A 12,849-nucleotide genomic window follows, 5' to 3' on the forward strand; every position below is an offset into this window, starting at 1 on the left:
AGTGAAGACTTCAAATTCATAAACTAATACAGTTTCTCTAGGAGAGGACAACTCTTGCCGCAAATAGGACATATCGTTCCATGATTGAGATTATAGTATGCAGAGAATCCACTATTTATAGTAATAAACAAGGATAGGCAGCTTACAATCAAACTAAGTTCACGAACTAGTTTCCATGTTTAAAAATGATTTTGATATCAAGTAAGGTCAGCTTATCAATATAGATTGATCATGTAAGTATATGAGAAGTTTACCTTAAACTAAAAATTAGAATATGAACCCGCATACGTATCGATATAAGCTCTGTGCAGTAAAAGGTTAGCCCAAGAATAAGGTTAAGTTGTCCGTGAACCATCAAGAAATAATGGAGTTCGATAAAATATGAAGCCAAGATCAATTCATGAACTGAACAAAAAAGTTCATGAACTATTTGTCGTCTCGTAGTTCAAGAACTTTTTATATCAACAAGTTCGCGAACTGTCCACAAAGTATCCGAGAACCACTTAAAATCAACATGTTTGCTACTTACTGAATCAGAAATTCGTATAGTTGAGGATTCAAAAGTGTCCATGGACATCTCAAAATCAACCAGTTCGAGAACTGACCACATCTGTTCGTGGACATGAGTTAATAAGAGATTTATTAATCAAGTATATTACCAATAAACTCAAAGTTTGTGTACTAATCAAATCAGTCCATGAACAAATGAATGTAACTTGGTGCCTCATATGATTTTTTTACACAAATTTGATATATTAAATATTAAATTGTTTTCAATTATGAGTTTCTTACACAATTTTGATATAATAAACAATGAATTATTTTTAACCTGTTATGCGATAAGTTCTGTAGAATTTCCATTCCTTGAATTTATAGTTCAAGGTTTATCAAGTACTAGCGTGAACACCAAATTTCTTCTTTGAAGTTTTCCTCATAATACTAAAGTCAAACGGCATTATCTCAGTAGATAGAATGGTAATAAATTGGACAATCACTTTGTTGATGAAGTACGCGTGGATATCTTCGTTGTTCTTCAGTCTTCAATCTTCAAGGGTCAATCGGTGAATTATGATACTTAACTAAAATGCTTTATTCCTAGTCCATACTGACTTTAGTAAACTATACGTCAAGATATAGTTTTGATCAACCAAATTTTACAACAAGCTTGACATATCAAAACTTGTGACTTTTATCGATCGATGCTCTGACAGTTTTGTTCAGGTCATATGTTCTTGTTGTGCCTATTGTGTCGATGAATGATCTTCCCCATATGAAGTTTAATTTTCTTTGTCCGATATTTTTTGTGTATGGGAAAGTAGGCATAGATTTATATTTCCAACTTGGAAACTATGAGGTAAAAGGAAGTTGTTGTAATCTTGCTTTAGCTCGTGTTGGTAATTGAGTACCTGCTAGACTGTCGCTTCCCTTTGTCCTTCCAAATTGTACAAACTTTCGAGGACGAGGTCAGCATTCAAATTCTTATTCTATGCGCTTCAGTTCTTCTATTTCAGAATACAACTAAAAACGAGCTCGAAGGTTCATATGGAAACTAGAATTGAACTTCCGAGCTCGTTTTTAATCGTATTCTAATATAAAGTAGCTTTAGATCAAAACAAAAAAGTTTTATTAGATTGTCACTAGTTTTGAGATAATATCATTCGCATATTTTGGTTTAGTATTGAAAAATATATGATTGTTTGATTGATATATATTATATTCAAAAAATTGACTGAAAATTTGTTAACTACCAAAAATTACATACAAACATCTACGTGTATACTCATTTTGTATGTGAGGGCGCATGTTAACATTTCAAGCAAGAGTAGTTATATTACGCAAGAACCTAAAACTTTTCTTTTCTTAACTTCTAGAAAAATTGTTCATTGACTTTAAGCTTCCAAAACCATATTTATTCAATACCATAAACACTACAATCATTTATAGATTCATACCAACAACAACAAAAAATCTATATCAAACTAGAACAGTAAACCTATTTATGTTAACTTGATCAAACGTGGAAGAAATAAAAAAAATCAATGGGTTGTGTGACAAAAATGGGCATGGAAATTTCGCTTTTATAGGTTATGTCTAAATTTAACCTTTCGTTAATGTCTTATATTTATCACTTGCAGATCCTCGTTAACATTGACGTATGAAAAAGTTCGGGATAGAAAATGTAAGAGTACTATTCACATTCATAAAAAGTAAAGTCAGTCCATAATTCTTGTTTCGATCATAATACAGAACAAAGTTAATTCATGTATAATTCATTCTACATACACGAATTCAACACAGAAAATTCAACTAAAACTAGTATACTTATATATATATTATAGATAATCTAAAAATTGAGTTCTATATTATAAGGAATGAGGGCATTTATTATGGACAAAAAGCGACTGAGATTCTTTCTAGATTGGTCAGTAGATTATTTAGTAGGACGACCAACTTTGCCATGCCGGGACATATGACTAACACTATGATTGTAAAAAACTATACCTTTTAGCTTAAGCTAACCTTAGTGCCACGTCATACCATAAACGTGGAAAAAGCTAAATTTCTTACCTTAACCTAACCACTTTAGGATCATAATCCCCAACTAACCGTAAAAAGGTACAACCAGGATAATACATAGTAAGAGTATAATGTGTAATCCTTAATTCCTTAAATAAGTTAGATTGGATTGTTTTACCTGAATTATAGAAAATACTTATGGAAAAAGATTATGAAAATATTTTAGGAAACTAAATATACATATGCTAGGTATTACTTCGCCCTACGATAGGCCTCACATTTTTGTGGTTAACCAGTTTTTAGGATTAGCTGAGATGTAAATTAAACTAAGAATTTTGGTTTACTACATTGGTAGGATTAACCGGGACCGTAAAATCATCTTAAACTTATTTTCTTTCACTTTTAGAGTTAACCATAGTCTATTAAAACAAAAAATCGGCGAACTCTCGGGGAAAATTTATTTATAATAGGCAAAAAGAAAACAGAATTAGAGGGGGACAAAAGCCTGAACCTCCATCGAATAAAAGAACGAAACATAAAATAAAAATAAAAATAGAGTTTGGAAAAGCGAGAAATTATATTAACAAGCTCATGCAAAACGTCTCATCGTCTCTTCAGGAGATTTCATGTTCTGGCTTCTTCTTGCTCGAAATAGGTTAAAAAGTATCCGATAGAGGATAAGGATTGTCTTCAATCACCATGTTTTCTAGACTCAACGATGATGAAAATATTGTATAGTCATCATATTCTTTATAATCTGTATACGTGGCTAGCATATTAAATATATTAGCATCTGCACTGGAAACCATGTTCATCTTTTGGGAAGAGAACCATTCTCTGTTTCTTGTTCTTTGTGCATAAATCCCATCTTCCTCCTCAGACAATTCCGCCCAGCGAGTTTCTTTTAGAGAAAAATGAGCCACGGTACTAACGATGTTACTAACATAACTGGTAGTAGTCGGGAGATCTTTCATTAGCAACATTTGTTACGAATTCTTTAATGGCTTGATTAGCTTCTTGAAACACTATTTGCTCAACAAATGCAAGTTGATCACTGCCGACATTAAGCCTACCCAGTTTGATTGTAGTTTCACTTCTCGTAGAATCCATAACCACAGTGAAAAGACGAGGGTACCCAAATATACCTCAATCTAAAAATTTTCCACCTATAAGTCCTTTCTCCGAAAGTGGTTGTCTATGGACTGAGTCGAGACAATACAACTAATTGGTTCACACTTCGTGTGATCGTCTATAGATACGAGATCGAGACAATACGACAACAAGATAACTTGTGTGATTGACTATGGATACAAGATCGAGTCAATACAACAACGAAGTATGTTTACTTGATAAAAGGTTCGGACTTAACAAAAGGATTGCTATCAAGTAAAATAGGAATTAACGTTGGTGTATTTTACTTCTAATTATAATAAAACAATTATAATTGCGGAAATTGAAAAGTAAAAGACACAACAAGATTTTGTCAACGAGGAAACCGCAAATGTAGAAAAACCCCGGGACCTTGTCCAGAATTGAATACTCTTAGGATTAATCCTCTATACAAAATAAACCAACTTTGTATAGTTGAGACCAAGCAACTAAACCTATAGTTCACCTAGTTCCGTCTGTATTCTCACGCCTCCAACTGGCAATAAGTCACGTACTTGGAACAATTCCTTTGGTTCGTATTTCAAACAGTAAAGGAACAACAAATCTGTTCGGTAACAACTCTTTTCAATCAAGTGATATAAGTTCGACAAAAGGCTCTGCCATTTATCTCAATAAATTCCTTTGTCAGGTTCTTAGATCAATCTTATCAACAACTATCAAAGTAATTTTCAATACTATGCAATCAATATTCTTAATCCAAAGAATGATATTGATGTCGATCTACACAACTAATCAATCCAATCTACCACAAGGATAAAACGATTATAGTTGGATCATTTTCCAGCCGAAACAAGTATTGTGTACACCAAAGATTATAAACCCAAATCAGAAATCTTCAAAGTCTTCTTTGTCTTAAAATCTTCTTAGATCTTCAATAAACATATGCACACCATCAACTTGAATCTCTTGTAATCAATCACACACAGAACGGAGTCTGTTAACGTTGGATTATCACAAAATGTCTTTAGATCTACAAACAGTCTAAAGATCCCCTTCGAAACTTCGATCTAGTTTGAGTGAATCTTATACCAGAAGAAAAGATTCTCAAGCATAAACAGAATAGGTGCAATCAAAGTTCAACCACCGTTAGTCAATCAAATCAATGAAAACTAATAATAAAATGCAATTATCTAGTTTCCCACCAACGATACTAATAGAGCTTTTCAATCCCAAAGAAGTCTTTAAACCGAGCGGCCGTAAGAGATTTCACCTAATTAGGTTACTTTCCTCTCCGAATAGGCGGCTCCACCAGTAACAACACAACTAGGTAGGTTTGCTGGCTCTGAGGATTAGTTTTCTCGAAATACAAACTTTGATATTTATAGACCAAGGAAGTTTGGACACCAAGGAATTTCCAAAACCGAAAATATTCTCAAGATATGCATTAATGCCCAGATTCGGTTTCCATAATTCTTGGAAATGCTTTGTCCAAATAATGACCGAAATCTCAGTAGAAAATATTAATTAGTAAATGCACATTACCAATTTTAACTTTCTAAAGATATGCATTTATTTGCTGGAAAATAAAAACATATAAACCTTAATTAAAATATTCTCAATTTATTTCGATCCGGGATTCTCCTTTAGCTATTAAGAAATATCTTTGAATAATAAATGATAAGAGTTACTGCACATGTTCAAAGTATGTTGACATCTTTACTTTGTAAATCCTTTTTCATATTTACAATCTTGGAACCGATTTTCCACACTTCCAAACAAGTTTAGAATTGATTCATCTGACTTCCAGGAACTATGTGATTGATCAAGAACACTCAATCACCAATCATGGGTTTCATGGTTCTACCAAAAAAGTTTCGGTTCTACCTCCATGTGAGTATTGGACTTAGTCATACTAGCTTTCCAAAATTCGGTTGACTAGGTACTAGGATCGTTTCCCACAGACATATGGTATCTAACTTGTATTTGGTGCACATGTCTATAGGATCGGTTCCCAACATCTAAAAACGTGTTGCACATGTTCATATGATCGGTTCTCAATAACTAGAAACTTGCTTCACCTCTTACAAGGATCGATTCCCCTTTTGTGATCGGTTGCACCTCTTTATAGGATCGGTTCCTAAATGACTAGAGTTGGTCATACTAATAACAACAAATCGATCATACCATCTCAGGTGATTACTTAAGATCGGTTTCACTAATAAAAGTCATACCAATACAAAAGTCAGGCCTTGTGAATAGTTTTACCAAGAACATAAACAAGTCATGAGCGGTTATACTAATCACACATATTGGTAATCCAAATATTTGCAATGAATAACAAATACCAATAAGCCTAGCGATTTCCCTTCCGATTCACAAACCAAGTTTATTACTACTTCCTTTAAACAAATGTAAAACATTGTTTCCTAGGATGAAATCTTCACCTTTACCCATACACATAATTACAATAGCATTCATACGATTATGTCAATGTCTTACATATGAAGTTCAAAAGATAAGCGTTATACTTCGTATTGTATTCCTTAATACTATGTCTAACTATAGTATAATCATTCATGCTTCGCAGTTATGTTTTCAATATGCACGACTTGAAAGATACGTTAGGGAATGAAACAGTTCAAGTCAAATATTACTAACCTCAAAAGGAAGGATGATGTCGTCGTTGTAGCTCCTTGCTTCTTCACTTCTTCAAGTCTTCATGTAATACTTGTAATGTCTCAAATCCTAATAATTTCAAGCTAACCTATACGAAGTTGACTGTAGTACATAATCAAGCGAATCTTTAAATGAGTTTTGATTCACCAAAATATGACAACCAAACTTGACATACCGATGCTTAGTGAGTTTAACCGAGTTATGCTCTAACACACAGTCTCTACCTGAACGAAATCATCACTTGCAATCTTAGTGTTAATCACCTGCTCCATATCGTTCATTTTATTGTTTGTATCAGCTCGTCTCTGATTGATGGGATTTTCATAAGTTAGTGTGGAAGCTTCACTGTCTCCACCAGATCCCATCACCAGCATATGTGCCTCCGTATTAGTTATACCATCATCGCTTGATTCAGCACCAGTACTTGCCTTTGAGTTCTTACCTCTATTATATTGGCGGTAGGATCTTGCCCAACAAACTAAACACTTGAAGACTGGAGGTCTTTGGGTATGTAAACTTGTTTCCTTTTAGGATCATTTATCTTCGAAGGATCCATATCATAATTTATTCGTCCCTTGTCTTCAGTAGAAGGTGGATTACTCTCATCAAGTATCTATCGATCCCCCGCCGTAAAATGTTTATATCAGTTAGACCGTGGTTGTAGGATGTCTATACATAGACATGTGTATTTTATTTTTATATTATAAAATCTCTTTGAAAGATTTAGGATTTGAAATAAATAATGTCCAAATCTTAAAGAGTTCAAGAAGTTTGTGAATAATTCACCCATACGAGAAAATAAGTGTTTTTGATTTGGGTTGGAATTATACACGCTTAACATGCGTGACAGATTAATTCGGAAGTTTCGCGAATCATCTACTGAATTACTACAGTAAAACTTCAATAAATTAATCTTTGGTATATTAATTACTTCGTTAAAATAATAAATTTTCTTGAAAATGACAGAGGCATGAGTTTGACTGTAAGGTTTAAGATCATTTAATGTGACACTGCAAAGTTTGTTGAGGATGTGTTTAGAAACTAGACGAATTTTCAAAGGATATTTTTCGCCTATCGTTTGTAGAGCATATGTGTAGGAACTAGACGAATCTTCAAATAATACTTCTCATCTATCACGATACTAATACATTGATATATGAGGTTGTTGATTGAAATTTCATTGATTAAAAAGGTTGATCACTGAATCTATTTTTTCAAATATTTGAGGGTCCAGATTTGGGACATGACGTGTCACAAACTTAACGGTGAAGAGGAGAATGATTCTAGCTAGCATTGGGATTGTTAGTGGGGTGAAGATGAGAATAATCTAAGGTTTGGTTTGATTGTCCTAGATCTGGCCCATATTAGTTGTCCCAGTTATAGAGTTTTCCATATTGGAGCCGGTATCGGCTATATCTGTACGTGCCGGTGAATACAGGTCGTATGACACAAATACGGTCTATATGAGAAGACACGAAACCGCTAGTTGAGGATACAGATAAATAGAGGATCTTGGATTAGTATCAACAGATTCGACGTGATATGACATACAGCGAACCACGCTACAAACCTGTCTCTCCTTGTTCAGATCAAACAAAGCTTACAGGAAAAACAAACACCATGGGAGTATGATGGGCTCTAGCCGGTGGTGCTACCTGAACGTCCAAAGTGGCGATTGATTCCAGGTGGGCGTCCGACTTATCCACCAAAATATTCACCAATCGAAAGGATTACTGAAACCCCGGCATGAAGGCTCTTTCTTTTAGCAGACCGCATAGACAGCATATTCAACTGAAAGATAGTAATGATGTTTCTCAAATTCAATTTACAAACTTCACTTATAACAGAAAATTAAGAGGACAAGAATAAGAACACCCCAGCAACCCTATACACCCAAGCCTAAAGAAAGAACAACAAAAGATGGAGAGAGAATAAAAGAAAGAAAACCCAAATGTAAAAACATACTGCATCACCATTTTCAAAGCCAATACAACACAATGCCAAGACCTGGAACATTAAAATCATCAAATGCTATATGGGCTTGCATACCACTTTCCCCCACACTCATCCTTGCCTTTGTTAATCCAATACAACAAAACAAAAGTCTCACATAACAACACAATGAAAGGGACGGACAACCCCAAGAACTTGTTTATTTTTTCCTTTTTCTTTTGGGTTTGACTTTTGCAATGTCGATCCCAAACCATCCACCAGTCTTTACATTTTGTATTATCTGTCTCTGTTCTTCATATTTCCTCCACTAAATTGGTTCAGTTCACCAACTCCTTCTACGTTCGGAGCAAGATCAGATGATATCTCCCAACTCTCGCCTTTCCTTCCCCAACTTGAATGTCTGTTTTGAATTCCATCAATTCCTCCTCCTGCCATTTCGACCTGTGGTGTCCCGTTTAAACTTGGAGAGGCATCACAAGAGTGATCTCCTTTGCCGTCTGACCCATCTTCATTGCTCAATTGTCCATCAAGATTACCAGCTCCACCCTCGATCCAAACTGGCTTTCTTCCCATCTCTATGTCACCCATGGCTTTTCCCATATTTGGACTCATAAAACCACCCCCAGCCATGCGTGGAGGTACCTCTGGCTCCAGTGGTACCCTTACCCTAAATTTGTTTTTGGATGGAGGAATGCTGGTCCAAAATATCTCCCCAAAATTGTTTACTACGCCTCTGTTATATGGGTTGTCCCTTCGATCATATCGGTATCTGAAATTCTCATAAGTTGTCTGGCAGAGCACAGAAACATAAAGATTCACCAGTCACCAACATATGTATGAATTTCATAAATGGAATCTACAGCTAGAATGATTCGGGGAGAAGCAATGGTCTTACCTGATTGGTACTGATGAGATATAAATGGAAAACAGTCAGGCCACCAACGAACCAGACAGCTATGAAGGTGTAAATAATGAGTATCATAGATGCGGGAGTCTTTATCATTGCCTTCCAAATTGAAATATCCTCGGCATTTTTTATTCTCGTGATGTAAACCCAACAGAAAGAAAACACATATAAGCAGAGAAGAGTTGTTGAGAACACAAACATGAAAAAGAAACGATAATTCCGCTGCAAGAGAGAATTTTAATTTGAATCAGATCCAGAGATATCTTCAAGCATCTAATCATTATTAACAAAAGGAAAAATTCAGAAGATTTTACAAACGCTGAAGAGATGTAGTTCCTTACCCGTCCAATGCACTGCCCAACCCAGGGGCAATGGTGGTCAAAACGTTCCACACAGTTATTGCAGATGGAACAGTGTGAGCAACGAGGAGGTCTATATAGCATGCAAGTATCACAGTATTTGACCTTCACCGTAATCCCATTGACAACAACATCCTTCATACGAGGCAAACGTAACTGTGGGGTTTGGCCACCTCCAACATCAGCAAACCCTTCATAGCCTTCAAGTTCAGGAGGGTGAGTATTACGAGGTATTATACCAGGATCTCTTCCAGAAGTAAGCAGAAGAAGAGCTAAATCCTGTAATGGAAACACACATTCCAGTCAGATCAAACAAAAAAAGGTATGTGAAGACAAACATTAAGGCTGGAGATACATTTAAATGAGAGTGCAATATTACTAACTACCTTGTCGTTTTAAGACGATAGCTACGCATTTTTTCTGTCAACATATAATAAATAACTGGAATACTATTTTGATGTGACTATATATTTCCTTTAAATCGAACTGGAGATGATACTCACATATACTGTGAATGCCACAGCACACACCATTATGGATATGCCATAATGATGAGGAAAATCGTCCATTAGTTTTTTAGCCACAAAAACACAGAAAATTATGACGGGAGCAGCAATGAGAAGTATTGTCAGCAGCATAGATCTCGCATCTGGTCCAAATATAAATCTGCCTTGAAGGAAGAATACCTGCATTACACAGGAAAATAAATTACTTAACTTCTTTTCAATTGAATCTAGTAGTATTTGAATGTCAGTATAAAGCAGCAGGATCCAACGAATAAATTAATCAACCCGGCAAGCTTGTCCAGGGACCCATCAAGAGTAAAAATATTGAATTTCATTAAAGAAAAGCCTCCCATAATATAGGCGTACATGCGAGTTTACTAATTAAACTCTAATGTATCACTTAAATTATATATCTAGAAGTTTTGTTGTCGTAGAGAAGAGGAAGCAATTCATAAAGACTGCAAAACATAAATTTACTGTTTTGACTTTCGAAAAGATATTTCTATATAATGGATCATTGACAGAAATTCCAATATATTATTTAGTAACTAGGGTATTGACAAGTTTTTAACCTCCACCGCCACGTATTAAAAGCAGCTACTGATGCAGGAGTACCTACAGTTAGAGATACTAGTTTAAGAAGGTTTCTAATTATAAGAGTTACCTAACCTAGGGTTACTACTTTTTACTAATTCGAAATCCTGAATAGAAACACTAACTCGTTGGAAACTCTAGTAGCTATTTCAGATTAGGAAACTCAGCATTAAAGCCCTCCTAAACTAGTACTCTGGCTACACATACTCCTGATCAGCTACAGATAACAAATTAGAGATTATCTTCATCCCCCGAGGGAAACGGTTTACTATCCAGCACAAACGCGAAGAAACAATACAATCACGATTATACTAGAAGGTAAAAGCTCACCCATTGGTTATCCAGAATATCTTGGATGCAAAGCAGGTCGATCAGTAGGACTTGATTACCAAAAGAATCCCTCAAAGTATCAAATACTAGGAAACTAAGCGGCACCTCATCTGATATAGCAACTGAATTCTATTAATATCCTCTTCTGACTTCATTATTGTAACTCTAATACACACTAGTCGATATACCAAATTTCTTACGAACAAGGTTTCTTCGCACATCTTTACATTAAAATTCTAATCCCTCATTAGTAAGCATACAAATTTCCTTACCCCAAAAAAACTAACCTTTTTTTCCCCAACAAATTAACAAAAATGACTCGTTGTTCAGAACTATTAAGACTACTACAAACAATAATAAATGGATGATGCCTATAACAAATTAGGCCTAATTATCCATAACAAAATTGATCTTCACTTCAGCAATAAAAAAACCCTAAAAGTTCATCCTAAATAAAAAAAAAGTCCATTTATGCTCATAATAATCGAAATTCATCAAAACCCTGAATTCAAATTGTAATAAATTCAACAAGAAATGGAAACTTTAATACTTACATTGCTTCCTTTCCATGTTTGGTAAACCCTTGGTGGTGAACCTTCAGTAGTATCTCCACCCCCACCACCACCACCGCCGCCGCCGCTTGGATCTCCACTCCGTGGAGGTGGTACCACATACATTTAAGAAAACCTCTTGAATCCAAATCAAAGCTTAAGATCTTCGAAAATCAATAAAAATCAGCTCCAATTTTGACTTTTTCTTCAGTTGTAAGAAATGTATGTCTGATTCCCAGCCAATCTCAATCACGCCGATTCACTTCGTAAAGTTAAACCGGAGCTGTGAAGTTTTCCTCTTCTTCTTCTCCGACACTAGTTAGGAGGAAGGACCGAATTAGGGTCTTCTCTTTCTCTTCTCTCTCTCTAGACATTACAGAACTATTACTCTCTCCTCCACTTTTTCTCTCTCTACAGATGGTCGGAATGATGTGGCGAACTTTTATTGGTTTTTAACCTTACATAAAGTCAGAGTTGAAGTGCTGATTCGGGTCGACTTATCTCCGTATTTTAAACAGTGTAAGGTCCAATATCCGAATCTCTGATCGGATCTTATTGGGTCTGGATCATGGGATACCAGTTTGCTTCACCCCCCATCAGCAAGCAGCGTTGAAAGTTTAGGGGTTGAATGAACATAATGACAGAGAATTGAATGTCATTCTAGATCGAGTCAAAATTATTTAGTGTTTATTACCAGTACAAAAAGTTTAAACTTGAAAAACATCCATTAATTAGGAGTAATCAAGACTACTAGTACATAATAGGAAAAAGTTCAAGCAGAGCTGGTCAGTCAATACACGCTTGCTTGACTGGAAAAATTTATTCAACAGGGAATAACCAATAACGACTGTTCTTGTTTGATATGGCTGTTACAACTTCCATCAAGCTTGGAGAAGTTATGTATGAATTTGAGGGTTAAATTCAACTGGATGGTATGTTATGAAAACCGGCCCAGATGTCGAACTGCCGAAATTACGAGTTCAAGGGTCATATGGTCCGACCAGTGGGTTAACCTAGGTTAACTGGGTTAATTATAATGTAAATGACCAAAATATCACAATCATGGGAAGTACTCCAAATTTCGTGATATTTCCAGCTGTGTTCATAAAAACATTCTTTGGAACAGTCATACGGTGTCATGAATATCTTTTTATCTGGCTGTTGGATTTTTTTGAAATTTTATTATGTTTGGCGCAACGTTATAATGGATCTTATGTAAAAATTTCATAATCATCGGACGTGTTACAATTGTTTTCTGATCACTACAGTTGGATGATGAAGTTGTTTATTTTAGGGTTAACAATATATTTTGGTCTATATGCTTATAGTTTCAAGTTTATTATCAA

At 35.2% G+C, this 12,849-nt stretch overlaps 1 protein-coding gene across 1 annotated transcript; it reads right to left on the reverse strand.

Annotated features, from left to right (window-relative positions):
* Nucleotides 1-8,089: 8,089 nt before the first annotated feature.
* Nucleotides 8,090-11,920, reverse strand: LOC113362821 (probable protein S-acyltransferase 7). Its single transcript, XM_026605320.1, has 5 exons — nucleotides 11,507-11,920; nucleotides 10,026-10,208; nucleotides 9,505-9,801; nucleotides 9,152-9,385; nucleotides 8,090-9,045 (listed from the first exon to the last, which is right to left on the reverse strand). The coding sequence occupies exons 1-5, from the start codon at nucleotides 11,627-11,629 to the stop codon at nucleotides 8,533-8,535; spliced, it is 1,350 nt and encodes a 449-aa protein (XP_026461105.1). The 5' UTR covers nucleotides 11,630-11,920; the 3' UTR covers nucleotides 8,090-8,532.
* Nucleotides 11,921-12,849: the final 929 nt, after the last annotated feature.

The sequence above is a fragment of the Papaver somniferum genome, chromosome 4 (genome assembly GCF_003573695.1).
Source record: "Papaver somniferum cultivar HN1 chromosome 4, ASM357369v1, whole genome shotgun sequence".
In the NCBI taxonomy this organism is placed as follows: Eukaryota; Viridiplantae; Streptophyta; class Magnoliopsida; order Ranunculales; family Papaveraceae; genus Papaver; species Papaver somniferum.